The sequence below is a fragment of the Hipposideros armiger genome, unplaced genomic scaffold, assembly GCF_001890085.2.
Source record: "Hipposideros armiger isolate ML-2016 unplaced genomic scaffold, ASM189008v1 scaffold_466, whole genome shotgun sequence".
Lineage (NCBI taxonomy): Eukaryota > Metazoa > Chordata > Mammalia > Chiroptera > Hipposideridae > Hipposideros > Hipposideros armiger.
In genome coordinates, this window is record NW_017731816.1 from 158166 (window position 1) to 178705 (window position 20540).

Below are 20540 nucleotides of genomic sequence, written 5' to 3' on the forward strand. Positions count from 1 at the left end.
AGAAGCCCTGGGAGTTTGAGGGGAATGAGCAAAGGCACAGAAACATGGAGGGGCCGGGGTGGGGGACTTGCATAGGTTGATGAGTGTGCAAGAGGTACATAAATAAACCTGACACCCCACCCAGCCCGGCACTGGGAGAGGAGGTGGGGACCTGGAGCAGGTCCCCAGGGCTACACCACCCCCTGGCTTCCTCCCCCTCCCTGGGCTCAGCTGAGGAAGGTCCAGACCAGGAGGGCAGGGGTAAGAAGGTCAAGGGAGTAGGTTGAGAGTGTGGGGAGGGCGGTGGTTTTAAATTTTTTTTTTTTGGTTTTTTGTTTTTTCCCAACATTTTGTATCTTTAATAACATACACAATGGTTACCAGCCATATTCATAACAAAAGTTATTCATAAAATGTATCTAAAAATAACATTTTTTTTCCTTTTCGGTGTGAAAAGCTTGAGAATGTCCCAGTGGGGAGGGTGAGGGGGAAGAGGGGGTTGGAATAGGACACCCTGGCTTCCCCACAATCTGAACCCCCAAATTCCCTCCCTCCACCTGGGCCCCAGCACAACCCCGCAGTAGGAACAGGGACCAGAGGGTCTGTATGACTCCGGGGCTGGGACAAATCTCTGGGTTATGCTATAGTGTTCCACTTAATGAGGTCATGACATAATGGGGGGTGGGGGAAGGTTGAAAGAAAAGGGGGGTGGGGAAAGAAACCAAAAACCAAACAGTCCCCTTTCCCTTATTCCTCACCCTCAATCAAGTCTTTCAGCAACTTGACCTGGGAGTGGAGAAGGGTGTATGTTGGTGGGGGAAGGGGACGTTAAGGCAACAGACTTCCTGACCTCACTGGCTGCCCTGGCTCTCCACCTTCAGCCTCTGCATGTGGGAAGCCAGGGCTAGGGGGAAGTGGGGAAGGCTAGGGGGTTTGGAGGAGGGGGCTCTGCCCCTCTCCCCTCATAAAATTCAGGCTCCCCTTGCCACTTTCTTGGCTCAGGGAGAGGCCTGGGGATTCTAAAAATGAGAGGGAATGATCAGAGAAAAACCGTTAAGAACTATATAAATATGTATCTTAAATAGGCCTAAGAAATTAATTGTAGAGAACCTCTGATAAACAGGGCAAAAGGAAGTGAGTGAGAGGAAAGTGGCTCCTGTCCTCAGGGAATGATGGGAATGGGGAAGGGGAAGAAGGTGGCAAGGAGAGGCTCCTCTCCTCACCTGCCTCTTTAGCGCCTCTCAAATAACATTCAGGAGAGCAGGTTAACTATCCTGCTTGTCTCTCCCCAAATGTCAGATGGTTTTGGGCAGGCCCCACACAATAGTGGGTCAGTGAGTCTCTGAGGGAGGCTGCTCCCTTGGGAGGGGCAGGTGGTGGGTGGTCTGGAGGAGGCAGGGGTGGGATGGGGCCAGGTGGGAGATGAGGGAAGGAGAGGGCAGGCAGGCTGGCCAGTCCCTGCCCCCTTTATTCTGGCTGCCCCCTACCTCCCCGGGCCTCAGCAGAGATCCCTCAATGGGCTTGGGAATGAGCAAGGCATGTGCCAATGTTAAACAAAAGTTAAAAGGGTGAGAGAGTAGAAAAATATTAGAATGTATAGCTGAGCCAGCCCACCCTCTCGCTGTCGCAGAGAAGCCCATTGGGGGTTGGCCCCCGCCCGCCGCCCCGGGAGCCTATGGGTGCGCTGGGCTGTGGGTCCCGTCAGATGGTGGAGGTTTTGTCTGTCCCATCTGTGGTAAGAAAGGGAGGAAGGGAGGAAGATCAGGAGCTGGCAGGAGGCTCGAGAAAAGGTGCTCAGGTAGCCTGTCATCCCAGTCAGGCCCTCCCTGGAGTCCGGCCTCCCCTAGGGACCCCTCAGGATGACTCTGAGTTGCTCAGTTCAGAGGTGGAGACGCTGCTGGGTAGGTGGGAGCTGGGTCAGGGAAAGAGGAAATGCTCACCACCCAAGGCGTGTTCTGTCATGCTCAGACACAGAGACTCCAGAGTGGGATTGATCTCCAGGTCAGGCCCAGGAACCGGGCAATCTGGGTGGGAGAGAGGAGAGCAGAGGTGGTAAAGACTGAACTGGGGTGAAAAGTAGAGCCAGGAAGACAAAGGACTGGATGGGTTGGCACTGGGGAGAGGCTGAGGGACGAGTGGGAAAGGGAGGGAGGGAGAGACGGAACACGAGAGACATGCACACACTCAAATGGAAGATGTGACAGGGCAGAGATGAAGGACAAAGACAGGCCTGGGTGTTTCACCAAGTAGGCATAGGCGACGATGGTAAGGGCAGAAGCTTGGCAACACAGAGAAAGCCTGACCTGGAGATAAGAGGAAGTGATGTGAAGCTGAGGGAGCTTCCTGGAGGCCACACACAGGCTGGGACTATTTTGGACACACACTGCATGTTGCCTTGGGCTCAGTCTGGGCATCTGCTGTGGGTGCTGGGCTCCCCCGTGCTCCCTGACTGATGACCTGCTCTGTACTTGGTGTAGAAGCTTAATTAGAAATCTTCCCATCCCCACTTGGACTTGCTCCTCTGGGCAGGATTCGATCTGGCCAGGCAGGCAGGGCAAATCAGGACAGCAGCCATGGGGCTTGTCCTCAAACTGCCTCTCAAAGGGCCTCCTGTTCTGGAGTCTGGGAAACAGCCCACCTCCCTGGGCAGAGTTAAACCCACCCCACACTGCTGAAAACCTATCCTGGGCTCCTGACTCCTGTCAGGAGGAAGTCTGAGCTTTTCACCTGGGTTTAGAAGACCGTGCTGCCACCTTCTGCTTCACCTCATCACCACCCCTCTGAACCCTGAGCTCAGGCCATGTCAGACAACCTAATTGTCTCTCCTTAACAAAATTTTTTGACCTTGGGCAAGTCACCTCTTTGAATCTCAGATTCATAACTAATCATATGGGAATGACAGTGCCCTCACACGTACAGTTGGGAGAATTTGATACGACAGTTCAGGAAAGCTGCCTGACACACAGCCTAGCACACAGCATTCAGGTCCAAAGAACTGTTCTTACTTTTTGCTCCCGCAGTCCATCCATCCAGTCTTTTAACATCATCTACAGATGCCTGCCACATGCCAAGCTCTGTGCTAGGATGAACATGATGGAGGGGGTCTCCTGCCTTCAACATGTGGCAGTCCACATCATCTCATTAGTTAAGAATCCCTAATGATTGCCAGTTTATGACATGAAGAGATTAGGGTCACCTGCAGATCTAAGATCTCTCTAGAGGCAGCCCATTCCAGGCTAGCCTTATCTGCCTCTGCAGCCTCGGTGCCCAGCCTGGCACAGAGCAGAGTAGGTTACCCCCAGTCGCTGAGCAAGGTAGGGCTAGTGCTTCTCTACCCTCCCTTCTGTCCACTTCGCCCTCATTCTGATCTCCCATCTCTAGGCTGGTCTGTGAACAGAGGGAAAACAGCCCTCGAACCTCAAAACACCCTTTAGAGTAAAACCTGATCTAAGAATGCAAGTCTAATGATTCCTGCCTGGTTACCTGGTTTCTGAAAGAATGCCAGTGGACTGATAAGCAGGACTCCCCTTCATAGAAACCTCGCTGCTTTGGCTCTCTCATCCCCTCAAGGCCTTCCAAACAGATGGTGACAGAGACCAAAAGAGATACTAAGATTATGACATAGGGAGGGAGAGATGTGGACATGCAGGGGTGGAAATAAGAGGTGAGAGAAGATAGAGAAAAGAAGGCAGGACCTAAGATAAAAAATTGAAATGGGGGTAAGGAAGAGTATAAAAAAATCCCATGATGCGGGGAGATGTGGAGAGTGGTGGGAAGTACGGAGAGGTGCTGGAGTGTACGAGACCCAGAAGAGAAGAGAAAGGCCAGCTGAGAAGTGTTGTGAAGGCAGAGTACCAAGAGTAGGAGGACCTTACCTGGAGGGAACATGAGAATGGCCTGGGGCGACGAGTGGACTGGGAGCGAGTGGGTGCGCTGCACAGAGCTGCGGCTCTGGCTGGGCATGCTGTTGCTGCCTCCGGGGTTGGCAAACCACAAGTTCTGCAAAGGGCATGGGAAGAGAGAAAGAAAGTCAGTGACTGGGGAAGAGGCCCAGGCCCAGGAGTGGTGGAGCTGGCAAAGGAGCCTCGGCCCCTCTAAGCCAGGCCCAGATGCAAAATAATGGACACACACATCCCAGGCACCACCACCCCAACCCCAAAAGCACCAGGCCCTCTACTTCCAGCCACTCACCTGTCGGCCCTGGCCCCCAAGGCTGGGACTGGTGAGGGCATGTCGGGGGGAGATGCCCCCAATGCCCGAGGGGCTCAGAAGGCCCATCCTGCCAGGCGGGAGGGCCCGGGGAGGCATTGGGAACTGCCGCTGGGTCCGCCGGGCCACCCCCATCCCCACAGAGCCAGCTATGGGGAGTGAGTTGGAGCCGAACGCCCAGCTGTGAGAGAGCAGAAGACAAGGTGTCAGTGCAGGTGGATAGGGCCCACAATCCCAATGGGTAGGACACAACACAGACCTATTCTGAGCAAGGATTCCCTGTCCAAGTCCCTGCATCACACATTCTGTTTCCTCCTGCTCAAGGGTACCCCTAGGCTGGAGATGGGGAATATTCCTCACGTCCACACAAAGCAGTTCTCCTAACTTCAATACTCAGATGTGATAGTTCTGTTATTTGTTTGGGGTGAGAAGGAACTTTAGGGCCCTCTGCACACAGGTGATGAGAACAAGGGATAGGCAAGGGGCCTGCTATCAGGACATGAGCTGGTTTTGCCAGCTTAGCCCCCTAATCTAGTGGTAAGAACACCCTGATTTTCTTCTGGGAAGTCTTCACTGGGTGATGTGTGAAAGTCACCCAGTGACTGAATGAGTATCACTGGATTCCCAGCCCAGAATGCAATCACTCCTCTAAGCACTAGCTGTTCCCTCGCCAGGGCCTAGGGAGGGAAGGCCCAGTGCCCTGAGCGCCTGCTTACCCTTTCTGCTGCCGGTAGCTCTGTATCTCTAGTGCTGCTTTGCGAGGGAAGGTCCGGAGGAGCTTCAGCACTTGCTGTTTCCAGGACAGCAGCCGTTTTTTCTGCGTCTCCGTGAAAGCCTAGAATTAGGGAAGTAAAGAAGAAAGTGGGTGCTTCTTTCAGATCTACCTTCTTTTCACTTGCTCAAATATTTATTGACTGCCTGCTCTGTGGTAGGCAATGCTGGATCACAGAGGTGACCTGTGTACATGGAGCTTACAGTTTAGTTGGGGAGAAGATACATGTGTGATCATAACTGTGATAAGTGTTGTGAGGGAGAAGCACAGGAGTCACAAGAAACCTGATCTAGTTTGAAGGGCTGGTGAAGCTGTCCCCGAACTGGGAGGGCACCTCCCGGTTTGAACTGGGAGCTGAGAGGCCAGCAGGAGGGAGGGGGACTTGTTTCTGAGAGAAGGAATATGTACAAAGGCTCCGAAGACAGCTCAGGGCATCCATTGAACCCAACACTGGTGAGATGAAGGCTGGAGAAGTGGGCGGGCAGAAATTGGCCACATAACGAATACTGGTTCTTAGAGTGATGGGGCCGCCTTTCCTTTCCTGGGAGGTCTAAAGAAGGCCTCACCTCATGAGTCAGGCACTTTTCGATGAGCTGGAGGTAACTGGTGATGTTCTCCTCGTCCGGTCGGGACACCAGCAGCTGGGTGCACACTGGGGAACATGGGAAAAGGTGGGAGGTTAGCACCCAGCATGCCCTCTCCCACAGGAGGGACAGGAAACTCAGGCTGGATGAGTACTAGCTATGTGTCAAGCATGGTACCTGGCTTATCATGTAGATACATAAAATGCCTACCACAGTGCCTGGCATAAGGCAGATATGAAGCCAATAATACCTTTTCTCCTTTTAATAATCTCATCAATGTGGGCATTTTTAGCCTTAGGAACCGGAGGCTCAGAGATATTGATTCACTTGCCCCAGGTCACACAGCTAAAAGGATCTAGACCCAAGTATAAAGTCTTCTATGCCATGCTGTTAGGAAAGGCTGAGTCTTTTAAGAGTGTCACCATACCCACCCTGTAGGCTTCAGTCCTCCCGAGAGAACCAATGGACTGTCCTTATCTGTTCACCCTGTACTGTATGCAGTTTCCACTGACATATGCCCTGTCTTCTTCTTAGGCTGAAGAGCTTTCAGGGTAAGGGCTGTCTCCCACCACCAGTCTTGACACACCTGAGGGCAGGGCCCTTGCCACCTTCAGTCTCAATCACCCTCCGCCACGTTCTAGTCCCCAGGGTGCTTTAAAAAGCTCTGCTTCCACCATTTAACTTGAATTTGACCCCTAATTTCTAGGTTCACTTGGCTCCTGGCCCCAGAACTTCCTGCTGGGCCTTGGGTGGTCTCACCTTTTCCCATCACCCGTGTAAACTGGCTGGGGATGTCTCCATCAGCGACGGGAGCCGGTGCTGGCTCACTGCCATCAGTAGGAGCTGGAGCTGGTGGAGGGGGGTAGTTCTCCGCAGCTGAAGGGTCCTTGGCCTCAGTGCCCTTGTCTGTGCCGGGGTGAGCCAGGGGGGGCTCGGCACCTGGCAGCAATGGCTCCCCTTGTCCCCCATCCTTGGCAGTAGGGGTGGTGGTGGTGGTGGCGGCCACAGTGGCCTGGAGGACACTGTAGGCCTTGATGGGGGTGATGATGATCTGCTGCAGCTCTTGCAGAGCATTTCGCAGGTTCCCTCCTTCCAGCACATCCTGGGTGGAGTGAACATGGCTGGCTGGGGTCACATGCTAAACCCACATCTACATTGAATGACTACACAAATGGGGTCAGACAGGGCTTGGAGGGGGCTAATGGGACCCTGGGTTCCAGTACATAGAGAAGGCAGGTAAAGGCACCACAAGCCCCACTCCCCCATCGCCCCCCTCCCCCCCCCACACTCTTGAATACAAACATTCCCTCTTTCCCCTTTCAAGATGGGAGTCCAAAAGAGCTCAGGAGAAGGTGATCTAATGTTGGGGCCTTAGGGTCCCACCGGGGATGGAACTAGATTCAGACCCAGAGATCTGGACTAAAACACTAAAGGTGGGGGAAACTGGAAGGTAAGTGGTAGGGAAAGGGAAAAGAGAATGCAAATCAAGGCAGATACAGAAGGTGAGCGAGTAGACAAGAAACCAAATGGAAAGTGAGACCATACACACAGAGAGGCATTCTACTCTACCAGAAAGACCAGTCAGAAATGGAAAAGCAAAAGGGGAGAGTCAACTGACAGTCTGGAAACACACACCAGGACAGGCAGAGGGAAGCCTCTTAAACCCAGGCAAGTGAGTGATCCGACTTTCACTTGGTCCCCAGAGCCTAGGGTTGGGGCGGTCCCAAGGGGAGGCCACAGGGTAGCAAGAATGACCCAGAGCCTTCAGTCTACTGGTACCGCTGGGCAGTCAGTGGACCTTGGAGATGGAGATACCAGGTTCTCACCTTCTCCAGGGACTTGAGGACGCTCTGCCTCTCACGCAGCTTCTGGATGCTCAGGGCTATCTTGTGGCGGGCACCTTTGGTGACATTCTGTAGTAGGGCAAAAGGGGACAGGAAGCTGGAAATGGGAGGTACTTGAGGTATGTTGAGGTACTTGGGGTGCCCCAACAAGGCCCAAAGAGACAGAGGAGGCTCAGGTTCCAAGGGTAGTGTCAAAACGGTGCTGCCCCAACCCTGCCCTGATGGTCCCCTTAGCTTTACCTGAGACTCCAGATGCTGCTCAGTCAGTGTCATCATCTCCTCATAGCTCATCTGTGAGAAAAGGGCTGCGTACTTGTGTAAGCGGAGGCTCTTGAGCCACGAGGGCACATCTGTGGAAAAGGAGGGAGGGCATAGGTCAGGAGTCTGTTCTGTCAGTTACCTCTGTGTCCTGGCTTTCTTGTCAGACTGGAGTGTCTCAGGGCAGGGACCTCTCCCCATTAAACCAGAGTCAGTGGGGGTGGGGGTGGGGTCTCTGCTCAGTCTCAGCCCTAAGGACAGAAATTGTCTACTCCCCTCAGATTTGTCCCCTTCTTTCGAAGGGGGTGAGGAAGAAGTGGGGGGATAGGACAGGTCAGATGGCAGCTATAAGCCCCTTCCTGTCCTCTAAGCTCTGCAGAAACCTCTGGAGGAGGGTCCTAGTGCTGCCCTCCCCTGTTGTACCTTTCATGCCACTGCCATCCTCCTGGAAAGTGTTTCGGCTGGAGCCCTGCTCCTCCGTCTGCTCACTGCCAGAAGAGGCCACGCTGCTCTGGGGCGAGAGGGGTGCGTGGTCGGGCGTGGTGAAAGCAGCTCGGGCCCCAAGCTCCTCTGGACTCGGCCACTCACCAGGGGCCTGAGGGCTCGTGGGAATGAGTGACATGGAGCGTTTCAGCGGGCTGGGGTGGATTTGGCAGGGGAGACCTGGCCAGAGGGGGAGAGAGGCAAGAGGTCAGGCGTGGGGATCTGACCACAGGAGACCATGCCCCCAGTTAGTGCCATGGATGGCAGTTCAGCCCCAGAATCCAAAAAGAAGGGACCCTAGGATCTGAGGGGAACTACCAGATATTGTTTGTTCCTCACCCCCCACTCCCAACCCATCAGCAAGCTGTCAGCCACTTCTCTGAACCTCTCCACTTCCTCTGTTGGTACCCTGGCCTGAGTCAATGGTGCCCCTAATTGGAATTACTGCCACAGCCTCCTCACTGGTTTCTTGCCTTCTTTCCTGCCTCCTACAGTCTATTCACCTCACAGCAGCCACAGTGATCCTTCTAAAAATGCAAATTTGAGCAAGTCAGTCCCTGCTTAAATCCCACCTGTGGCTTCCCTTCATGCTGAGAATAAAATTCAAACTCTTCCACACACACCCTTACAAGGCCCTGCAGGACCTGGGCCCTGCTCATCTCTGACTTCTCATCTCCCACAACCCACCCCTTGGTTCAAGCCTTTCTAGCCTTTGCCTCCCACCCCCATTTGTTCCTGGAACATTCAAGTTTGTTCCAGCCTCAGAACTTTTGCACTTGCTCATTCTTCTTGTCCTGATCTTTGGCTCCCTCAGGTCTCATCTCAGCAAGTGTCACCTTTTCCATGACCTTCCCTGAATCCTCAATCTGAAGTAGCTGTCCCTACCAATCCTGGTTACTCGATCATATTACTGTCTTATCTTTCTTAGATTTACCACAACCTGAAATGATCTTATCTAGTTGTTTACTTGTTTATTAACTATACGCCCCTGCTGCAATGAAAGATCTGTGATAGCAGGGGCCTGTACTGTCCTAGACATCATTATATCCTCAGTAATTACAGTAGGGCCTAGAGCAGTTTCTTCAGCAGTACTTGTAAATGAAGGAAGTACATAAACTGCTTCCTTAACATCCCTGTCTTTGGGCTTTACCACCTCCCACAGATTTTTCTTGGATTGACCCCAAATCAGTGTGAATCAGGCCCTTTTCCACAGGATGTTTCCTTCCTTCCATCCATCCATCCCATTTTCTGAGTTAGGAAGAGGGCTCCACCATGATTTTCAACCATTCTCAGGATAGGGCAGGTTCCCACAGCTTCTAGACCCTTACACGTGCTCTTTATTCCCTCTCCCTAGCTCACTACTCTTCCACCCTTATCTGCCAGCTGCTTCAGCTTTCACTCCTTCCTCTGCATTCCCTGGGCCCCTGTGCTGCTGCCACTTCAAGCCCAGCACTTACTGCCCTTTTCACTATCCTGCCTCGTGCACTGGATTCTGGGCTTGTGTAGGATGGCAACCCTGACCAGTCATTTCTGCATCTCCTGGACCAGGAGCAGGGCACAATACACAGGAGCCCTCAAAGTTTCCTAAAGGTCTAAAGGAGGGCACCCGTGATCCTAAGGGTGATAACAGGGCCTCTGAGCTTCACACAGGGAATCTAGAGTACCCTAAATCAAAGAGGGGAAAAAAAAAAAAAAGAAACAAAGCCAAAAGCCTCACCCTAGGTAGGTGAGAACATCAAGGCCCAGGGAACTGAAGCCCTTTGCCCCAGTTCCCACAGAGAGTTGGGAGGCAGAGGCAGAAGAACCCCAGCATTGTTTCTGAAAGGCTGGGATTCTTGCTGGTGCTGCACCGACATCAGTCCAGGAAGGAGGATCAACCAAGTACAGGCCCCAAAGCACCTTCCCTCATCTGTGACTGTATCTATACTCCTAGACAGGATCACCTGAGGGACAGGGCAGTGCACTGACCCACCCATATGGGCCAGTCTCTGGCCCTGCCCGTGACCTCTGGGGTCCTCTGCTCAGGGCTCCTTCCAAGCCTCTGAACTCCCAGAAGAAGACTGCACACTCTGGACCCTGGGGAGGCTGGGGAACCCTCAACATAGGCCTTTTTATGCTTGTTTTGGTGCTTCTGGCCTCCTCCTTTTCCCCTTTACAGCCAAGGAGGCAAGCAAGGCTGAAAGGGCAGCAAATTATCCCAATTGGAATGATTGTGCAGCTCCTAAGGAACGCTGCTTGGCCCCCACTGGGGTGGAGGCTGACCACAGCATGAGAACTATAAAAACAGGAATGCCATCCGGAGATCCAGGGCCTCACACTCTCCAAGAAACCCTGGTCTGTCCTTGGCAGTACCCCAAACCCACCCTGCCTGCCCTTACAGGCCAATCCTTGCTCCCCACTCAAAAACATTTTAATGATTTCCTGTTTCCTGCAACTGTTTGAAACTGAAAAGCTTCATCCTATCCTTCAAGGCCCCCCAGAATGTGGCCCTTACATACTGAGATCTGGGAGTCATGACAGACCTGAGTTTAAATCCTGGCTCTGCCATCTGTTAACTGTATGATCCTGGGCAAGTCAGTTCATTTGCCCCCTGCCTCCATTTCCACGTGAAGTCCTTGGCACAGGGGCAGGCACATGGTAAACATGAATGTTTACTACTGCTATTACTCATTTAAATCCCTGCACCTCTCCAGCCCTGCCAGACCTATCTGCATACTGTCCCCTCCTCCAATTTGCCACCTGTATACATTTAATTCTTGCTATGCTCTCTACTTGGAATGCCCAATTCCTTTCTTCTGGTTCAAAGCCCCTGTCCAACATTGTTCCAGCTTGGTCCTGCAGTAGCTGCTGTCTGCATCACGGGGAGGGAGGAATTTATGGGTACCCTCCTCTTTATGACGTCTGAGCATCTTCAGGAGAGTCACTTTGAGGTGGAGGCAGTGTAGCATAGTAGTTAAGATTATGAGCTGTGGAGCCAGACTGCCTGGATTTAAATTCTGGCTGCACCACCTTGGACAAGTGACTTTTCTGTGACTCAGCCAATAAATTTCAGGTATAAAGTTCTCAAACAGTTCTTCACAAAAACTAAACGCTCAATATATTTTAGCCAGAATTATCATTACTAAATCCTCCCAACCTGGACCCAGAAATTGTCATGCTCTAAGACTGGAAAACACCTTGGGCTGCTAGAATTCCGAGATGCCCCCCCCCCCATCTTTCCTGATTCTCACAAGTACCTGGGAGGGAGGCAGGTAACCAGGACATCCATATTTAACTGGAAAAGAAAGAGGCTCAGGTGGTAACTGATGTGTACCAGGTGCCACACAGCTGGGCACCAGAGACCTAGGGTTCACCCCACCTGCTGGCACAGATGACATTTTACTGCCATTCTTTCCTGGACTGTTTAGTGCCCACTAAAGGGGCCTGGCCACCCTGAGGACAATCTTAAAAACCTCTTGCCTTGAGTTAGGTTATGTCTCTTCACTAAGCCTTGGAAACGCCACTTTCTCTTCTGTTCATTTCAACTAACATTTCAAAAACTTATTGGAACACCAGCTCCTCCTGCTCACCATAGCCTCCAGAGTGCTTACGAAAAGAACCCTTTCAAAACCACTTAGTTGGAGGCCAGTGTAGTGGTCAGAGGCAGGTTCTGGCAGAAGACTGCCTGAGTCTGAACCTTGGCCAGTTCCACCACTTGTTTCATGTGTGACATTCAACACATGACTTCATCTCTTTGAGTCTCGGTGTCCTTGTCTATAGAATGGGGCTAATGATATGTTGTGATGAGGATTAAATGAGATCATGTGTGAAAAGTGCTTATAAAAGAGTATCTAGCACAGTCAATGCTCAACAATGTTACCTACTATTACTAATGCCCTGTAGTTTGAATTACATCTTATATGAATAGGCTTACAAACATAGGTTTCTCAGAAACAATGCTTTAAGCTGAGGCCAGACACAAAAATCCAGAATGTCTAAGCTGGAAGGGACCTCAGATTGTGGTCATTAACTCAATGCCTTCAGAGGCCAGGCACAGACATGCCCAAGGGCAGGGTGGTGGGGGCAGAGGCTGACTGGGAAATATGTGTAGGGCTTAAAAGGGGTGACCAATATTAAACTCCATCTTACTGTTGCCACCAGGAATATAGGCCTCGAGCTGCCAGGTCGTTTGACATTTCAAGAAAAGCTAAAATGTGGATTTTTAGGGGAAAATTCCTGATTCCTTATAGCACCAAATTTATTTAAAAACACAACAAAACCAAAGTTTTGTTGAGTTTGGGCTCAATAAACATGTTTGTAGGAGAGAGATGACTCTGGGAATGCTAATTCACAACCTATGCACTGCCTCATAAAGCTGAAGTCCAGAGAGGTTATGTGACTTGTCCAGGGCCACAGAGCAAGTAAAGAGAGCCTAATCTAACCTTTTTCAAGTAGGTATTGCCTCCTGGGACTCCCTACCTCCTCACCTGTGTTTGCGTTGCTCCCGATACTGTTGATGGCTGGTGGCACCGAACTGGGTGAGTGGAAGGGCACATGTCCATTTTCCCGGGGTGGCTTGTCCTGCCAGCCTGGCCCTGCCTCCCCAGGGCCCAGATCTGCAGGACCCCCCCACTCATCTGAGCCCTGGCGCGAGTGGTAAGTGGGTTCGGGCCGGGTGCGGAAGCCGCTAGCGAGCCGTTCTTCCAGGTGGCTCAGCCAGAGGGCCAGCGAGTTGCGGTCCTCCAGTGTGGTGGCTGGGTGGATGAGGGCATAAGAGAGCAGCTGGCGGCTCTCCTCGATGAAGGCATTGCTCTCGATCGAGTAAGCCAGCACTTTCTGCAGCAGCCTCATGTACTCCGACTTGGCCTCCGTGTTGCGTGGCTGAAGCAGGGGCAGGTGGGACAGCAGGAGGGACACCACCTTCTCTTTGGACTCCTGCTGCCACTGGCTGACGATGGCTACAGAGGGGATAAGAGGGAATGTCAGGGGAGAGAAGGTGGCGAACTCCTATAAACCCAGGGGAAGGGCCTATAGCCTCCTGCTCCCTCAGCTCCAATCTCCTCTCCCTTCTCTTTTCATAACCCGCAACCTTGATCTTCATATAGGTGGGATCAAACACACTCACCCTGCTTTCAGAGTAATTTTTCCTGGTTCCATCACTCCTATTCTCAAAAATCTGCTGTGGCTCCCAATCAGCCAAACTTGCTACAGTGGAATCTGAGCTCCTCCTGTTGTCTCCAGGCCTACTCTTCTTGTGGCACCCTGCCCTTTATCTTCATGGCCTCTATCCCCTCCTCCCATCAAAACAGCCGACTTCTGTTTAACCATATATTCCGAGGACAGTGGAATATATGGTTAAAAGCTTGGGCTCTGGAATCAGATAGTCTGGACCCCTAGCCTTTCTAGCTGGATTTTGGGTAAGTCACCCTGAAACTCACCTAGCACTTATTTCCTTACCTGAAAAATTTTGGAGATAATTACAGTACCCAAATTCATGGTGTTGCTTTGAGATTCAATAAGCTAATGAAGAATGTAAACTGGTCTGGCATATAGAATATATTGACTAAATGCTCGCTGTTGTTTTTTTACTGGTTTCTGCCTCTGTCTCTCCCCGCTCCAACCTGTCCCATAAACCCAAATGGATTTATCTTCCTAAAGCACACCAGGATGTCATGTTCTTAACCAGGAGCTTATATGGTAACCAGCATCAATGGACTCAAGTTCAAGAACTCCTAGCCCAACATCATCATCATTTCCAGGACACTCCCCACCTCCTATTCCTCCAAATAAAGACTCAGCTCAGGATACCCATTCTGCCCTGGGGCTCTCTCCATGCCACATTCATCCAAGTTTCTACACTCAGGCTGAGATTCAAGTCTTTAGTCTGCAACAGTCCCTTTCTTCCTATTCAAATTCCGTGTCTTTAATGACTGCCTAAACCTGCCCTCCTCTGGAAAGCTTTCCCTGGCTACTCCATGCTATAGTGATCTGGTGATATCTCCTTCCAATCCCACAGTCTGAGGGCCTGAGTCTGTCCTGTGGAAATGAACCAGGTTTCCCCTCTTGACCCAGAAGGGTGCTCCCTAAGAATAAGGCCCCAGGCTGGCTACATAAAGGAGGCCTTGGGAGGAACTGTTACAGGTCTGAGTGTCCTTGAAAAATGTGTTACCTCTCCCATGACTAGCTCAATGGAGTGAAGGACTGGGGGGTAATGCTGACAGGGCAAAGGAAAGAGACAAAGAATACCAATACTTGAGAAAAGAGACAATGATCAAGGACTAGTGCCAACTCTGCCCTCACTCTTGGGAAACTGAACTCATACCTGTAACCAAGGCAACTATTTGCAAACACCTAATAAGGTTGTTCTGAGAGATGAGCTATTGGGCTATTGGTGAGGTCCTGGAAAGGGGCAAAGGAGGTGACTCTAACCTACAGAGCTAGGATCCCAGAGGGGTGGGTGATGGAAAAGGCAGAGATGTGGCTTAGGTCCCTCCTCTCCCACTTACTGACCATGTGACTCTGGGCAAGAGTGATCACTTTACTGAGCTCTATTTTCTCTATCTCTAAAGTGGGACTCAGAATCATGCCTGCCTGGCATGGCTGCTATGAATTAGATGAGATCATTGTACAAAGTAGAGCACAAAGTAAGTGCTAGTTTAAGCATCATAGTTATTATACCTTACCGTAGCTCCTTTTCAAATACCCACAGAGATTTTTAAAGGCACAAGCCAATTCTTGGCCCAAGAAAACAGAGAGGCTGTGAATGGACATGTTTATAAGGGGAGCCTCAGAATTCTAGGCATCTGGATTTCAAGTGAGCCCTGATCTGGATCCTTCTGCATCTGATGGTGTCTCAAACTAACTTCCTTAGGGCTTAAGATTCCAAGGACCTCTGATCTCCTCTGCCCAGACTACAGGCCAACACCTGACCACTGGGAGCCTTGCATAAAAACCTGAGAAATACACCTTTTGTACCTCTCTTTCTTCTAATGACCTGTTTGGAAATCCATGGCCTAAGGATTCACATCAACTTCTAATTCTGCTTCAATTTGTAGCTCTACAAAAATGAATCACACACAACTCCCAACTCTTGGCCACATAACTGCACATTTTCTTGGCCTGGGTCTCTCTGCTACAAGCCTCCTAGAAAACCCCTGGTTGAAGTGCCAGGGATGTATCTATTTATTCAGGGTCATCAATTCATGCTATGCCCATAGTACTGGCAAAACCATAGTACTGGCAATACTAATACAGTGATTTCCCCCATTATTCATGGGGGATACATTCCAAGACTCCCATTTGATACCTGAAACCACGAATAGTACCAAATCCTATGTATACTAATTTTTCCCTGTACATACATGTCTATGACAAAGTTTAACTTATAAATTAGGCACAGTACGAGATGAACAATATTAATAGAACAATTATAACAATATGTTGTGATAAAAGTATGTGAATGTGGTTTTTCTCTCTCAAAATATCTCATAACTGATCTGATAACCGAGACAGCTACTAAATGACTAGTGGGCAGGTAGTGTATCCAATGTGAATAAGCTGGACAGAGGGGTGATTCACATCCCAGGTGAGAGGGAGCGGGATGGTTCGAGATTTCAACACACTACTCAGAATGGTGCACAATTTAAAACTTATGAATTATTTCTGGAATTTTCCATTTAATATTTTCGGACTGCGGTTGACTACGGGTAACTGAAACCATGGAAAGCAAAATCGCAGGTGAGGGGTGACTACTGTACTATATGATAATAGTAATAATGGATAGTATTTATTGAGTATTTACTATGAGCCAGACACTATTCTAAGAACATGATTGATTTTCATCCTTACCTCAACGCTGTTTCAGCATCCCCATCTTGTAGATGAGGAAATAGATTTGGAAAGGTAAAGTCACTTCCCCAAAGTGACAGTCAAGATCTGAACCCAGGTCTGTCTGGAGAAACTTTACCCACAACTCTCCACTATCTCTCCAGTATCAATTCTCTTCTTCTCCCTGTCCCTGGCTTTCCAGATCCCCTTCAGGACTTGCTACGATGAAGCTAGGAAACCTCATCCCCTCCACCCGTTTTTTCTTAAACCAGCTCCCTCTGACCAACAAAGTTGTCTCTTAGGTCATCTCCACATTTAAAGATCTTCCCAGGGCCGGCCGAGTGGCTCAGTTGGTTAAGAGCTCGCACAAGAATGCGAGCTCTGAGCAACAGCAGTTTGAAGCCCGGCCCAAGCTGAGTTGCCGCTGAGCTGCCAACAGGTGGCAGGATGGCTCAGCTAAAAAAAAAAGAAAGAAAAAAACCAAAAGATCTTCCCAAGGTAGGACAGGCCTTTCTGACTTTAGAGTTTCTCCTTTCCCACCCTCACACCTCTATCTGGCACCGAATCACATGGGACGGAACCCCCTGGTACCCCATTTCCCTGACTTAGTCCCTGAGTTTTTAGTTCTTGATGAGAGAAAGAATATAGTGATTAAGATTACAGACAGAAAGTCAAGGACTTGTATCCCAGCTGTCTCATGAAGTTGCATGGACAATTGCTTCCTCCTCTGTAAAAGAGGGATTACAGGGTTGCTGAGAGGATTTAGGGAGACAATGCATGGAAAGCACCTGACAGAGTCTGCCCATAGTAAGCACTCAGTATGTGACTCAATGACAGGTGTTTTTCTCCCTCCTCCAGCAGAGTCAGCCTACGCCTTCAGTCCTACCCTGATGTTCTCCATCACTGCTGTTTAGGCCTTGCAGGGTAGCCAGAGGCAACTGGAACAGAGAGAAGCCTTGTCTAGTCCCTCCCCCACCCGAGTACTGCCAGGACCCTAGGGCTAAGGGACACAGATTCTCCTCTGGTACTGCCAGGGGACGTGACAGAACAGCCCCAAGGGTTGGGCTCAATGAAGGACCTTGTTCTACTGTGAAGGGGAGAGTGGTTTTGGATGAATAAAGGCTGACCCTAGGGAAATGCATGTGTTCATGTGTCTGTGGGGTGCTGTGGTGGGGAGGGCGGGCCTCCCAAAGCTGGGAAGCATCACTGAGCACTGGAACTCTTCCAAAAAATTTGCGCAGCCTAAGGCCCCTTGGGGTGAGCCCAGCTGGGGCTGCAGATGACGGGTGGGGATAGAACTTCTAGTTTCCTGCCCAGATCAGAAGAGTCTGGCCCAGAGCTGAGGCATAGCAGGGGCCTAACAAATACCTGTACAATTGGACCCAGATGGGTCTCCTGGAAGGTAGGGGTGTCTATATGTGTATAGTGTGCCTTCTCTAGGATCCCGACCTCAAGTCATTCTATCTTGTGTCCTAGCAGAGTATACCGAATAAGAGAGCACAAGTGCAACAGGCAAACTTGCCTGGATTCGAAATCCAGCTCTGCCTCCATGACCTAGGTCAACATAATTGTGGGCCAGTCCTTTAACCTCTCTGAGCCTTGGGTCTCCTCTTCTTCTGTACAATGGAGGTAGTAAAAGCACCTTTGTTGCAGGATTGTTGTAAAGATTCAATGACACAACTGTATACAGCACCTAAGGTGCTCCATGCATTTTAACTATTAATATTATTGCTCTTCCTGGTTGAAGATCTACAGCCCATGCTGTTTCAGGGCTTGGGGGAGCAATTCACATAGGAGGACACATCTGGGCCTCCCTCTTAAGATTACTAACAGGGGTGGAAATTTCACACAGTTATTTACCGAAAACACACATAACGCTGGTTCCTCTGAACTAGAAGCACAAGCAATGATGAAATTCTGGAGGTGGGCAGATGGGGGTGGGGCTGGGGAATGCTGTGATGCCAACGGCTGCTTCTCACCAAGATACAAACCTGAATTCACAGGCACGGAGAAGATAAGGGAGACTGTGCATATGAGTGCCCTTTTTGGCCAGGTGACCAGAGCTAAGTAGGTCATGACCCTGGGTCCTGGCAGATCACAGGAGCTAAATATATCTTGGAGACGGCCATAAGAGCAAACCCATTTTTATGTGCTGGGCTGTTGCAACAATCGTGGCAGCCTCAGGCACCAGTCAGAGGGACTGGGGTTTGGCTCCAAATATGCCCTTCTCTGCCTCACTCCAGCTCACACAAACATAGGGCAAGGTCAGGGGCTCACATTTTTGTTTGATGAACTGTGTCAGTAGAGCTTGAACCGAGAGGGTGGAGGCATCAGAGCTGAGCTCTGGTGACTCACTAAGCAAGCCATGGCCCCCTCCTGATCTCAGTTTCCCCACCCAGATTCAGTGAGCCGGAGAGGGAGGGGCTTAAACCTGCTGGATACAGGGACTCTGACTCAGAGGACAGGAGGAGGAAAGAACTATGGGAAATGTGGCTCAGGAAGCTATAGGACCAGGGAGGGAAGGGGATTTCAGCTTCCCTGGCCCCATCCTTCTGGTCCAAGTAAGCATGAGAGAAAAAGAGACAGGATTATTGTTATAGCTCCAAACAAGCAGGAAAGGCAGCATTGGGAAAAGAAACAAGGATGACCACAAGGGGAAAAAGGGGCCTCTCCCTGCCTGTTCCTGGGTGTTGTCTCAGATTCTGCTTCCATGAAACCAACACTAGCTGCCTGGGCTGGGGGACTTCCAGCTGCTTGAGGAAGGGACAGCCCAGACCAGAGCCACTTTCCACAGCCCCCACTCCCTACAGGTCACATGACAGTACCCTCACCACCTTCCTGGGCCCACCCAGAATCAGCATCAGCATCAAGACAAGTAGTTCTCCACTGGGTGCACACAGAGCTAACTAAGGAGCTTAATTTTAAAAACATCAGAATCTCTGGGAACAGGACCCAGGCCTCGGGTTCTTTTTATAAAGAACCTGGGTGATTCTGACATGAAGCCAGAGTTGGAACCCACTCGCCTAGATCAAACCCTCTGCATTCCCCACCCTTTCTGAGAAAGGGGTGGGGAGGTGGGCAGCTCTGACCCAAACCCAAACCTGAGCCCAGGATCTCCTTGGGAGAACTAGAGGAAGTAGCAGGGTTGGGTGGGTGGGACATGAAGTACAAACCCAGAAAAAAGCAGAGGGACTTGCCTCACTGTTCAGTTCTCCTAACCTAAAGGGATCTGAAAAGATGAACTTCAGACCCTGTAATAGGCATCTTTTATCAAGGAATTGGTGGACTGACTGAAATCAAGATTTGGTTGTGGGGTTGGTGTGCATTTTGGTAGGGAAAAGGGACAGATTCTGGGGGATCCATCCCATAAAATATTAAGAACTACTGCTTTAGAAGAATATGCTGGGCCCCCAAACACAGCATATGCTTGGCTGTAACTTTGCCTTCTTTGGCATATTCTTTCAGAGCCCAAGAGATATGGGAGTGTATCTAGAACAACGCCCTCACTGCCCAGATGTGGACCCTCAGGCTCAAAAAGGGTGGGGCTGGCCCAGGTCTCAAGAGGTGTTTGGTGGCAGGGCTGGATCTAGAACTGGGTGTCCTGACTCCTGTTCTCACATCCTATGACAAATGAATCATCCAGCAGGCATCTTCTTCCAAACTGCCTGCTCAGCAGAAGATCCTGGGTACTTGTTCCCAGGCCCATCCCCTCAGGATTCTAATTCAGTGGGTCTGGGTAAGGGGCCGAGGAACCGAGATTTTAAGTCACCTCATCTGCCACCAGGTGATCTTGACAATGATGCAAGTTTGGGAAACATGGGAACGGGAAGACTACAACAAACAGAGAGGAGGCGAAACAGTCAGAGGATGCACAGCTCCTTCCACGAGGCAGGCCCCCAAGGCCTGGAAGTAGCTCCTTCCTTCACAAATAAGGCAGGGCAGGGCTGTTCTACTTGAGGGTGGGAGCAAGTCAGGAGACACAGGCCTCCTTCATCTTGGAGCCCCTATGTTTATTAGGAAAGAGGCACTCAAGGCCCTACAGAATTTACCTTTAAGGAAAGAGATATTCAAGGCCCTACAGAATTTCTCTCCAGTCATGCTTTGCTCTCTAATCCTGGCAGGCTTCCTGTTGACTCTGGAACACACCATGGCCCTCCCTCTCTTCTTTCATTCTAAGTTTTCCCTACTTCTCCATTCATCTAAGTATCAGCTTGTTATATTCTCACCATCTGACATTGGACTGTAGATTAAGACCTTGATTCATATAACATTAGTCAATTCATTCCACAGCAATTCTCAACCCTAGCTAGGCAATACCTCCAACATACCAATGCAACCATCTGGGATGGGTCTCTGGTTCTTGGTATAAAGTGTACCATGTCTTGCAAGGGCCATGTGGTAGCAGCAAATATGTAAATGAACATACCTTCAAACTAGAATTTATCCTAGAAATTCTTTTTTTTTTTTTTAAAGATTTTTTTATTGGGGAATTGGGGGAGATGGGAACAGTGCTGGGGAATTGGGGGAAGGGGAACAGACATGTTGCTGTCGTTTTTTGTTCTTCAGTCTAGTTGTGGAGGACGTTGCTTCACTGACCCAAGTTGG

General features: G+C 50.4%; 1 protein-coding gene across 1 annotated transcript in view; it reads right to left on the minus strand.

The window, feature by feature from the left end:
- Positions 1-1037: 1037 nt before the first annotated feature.
- Positions 1038-20540, minus strand: part of SAMD4B (sterile alpha motif domain containing 4B) — a 37172-nt gene continuing 17669 nt past the window's right edge. Inside the window, exons 3-13 of the mRNA XM_019666278.1 lie at positions 12596-13066; positions 8070-8309; positions 7629-7738; positions 7371-7457; positions 6304-6646; positions 5527-5612; positions 4905-5023; positions 4171-4369; positions 3855-3978; positions 1920-2003; positions 1038-1709 (exon numbers count right to left, since the gene is read on the minus strand). Of these exons, the coding sequence (XP_019521823.1) occupies positions 1681-1709; positions 1920-2003; positions 3855-3978; positions 4171-4369; positions 4905-5023; positions 5527-5612; positions 6304-6646; positions 7371-7457; positions 7629-7738; positions 8070-8309; positions 12596-13066 (1892 nt within the window). The 3' untranslated portion in view covers positions 1038-1680. The remainder of the gene's footprint in view (positions 1710-1919; positions 2004-3854; positions 3979-4170; positions 4370-4904; positions 5024-5526; positions 5613-6303; positions 6647-7370; positions 7458-7628; positions 7739-8069; positions 8310-12595; positions 13067-20540) is intronic.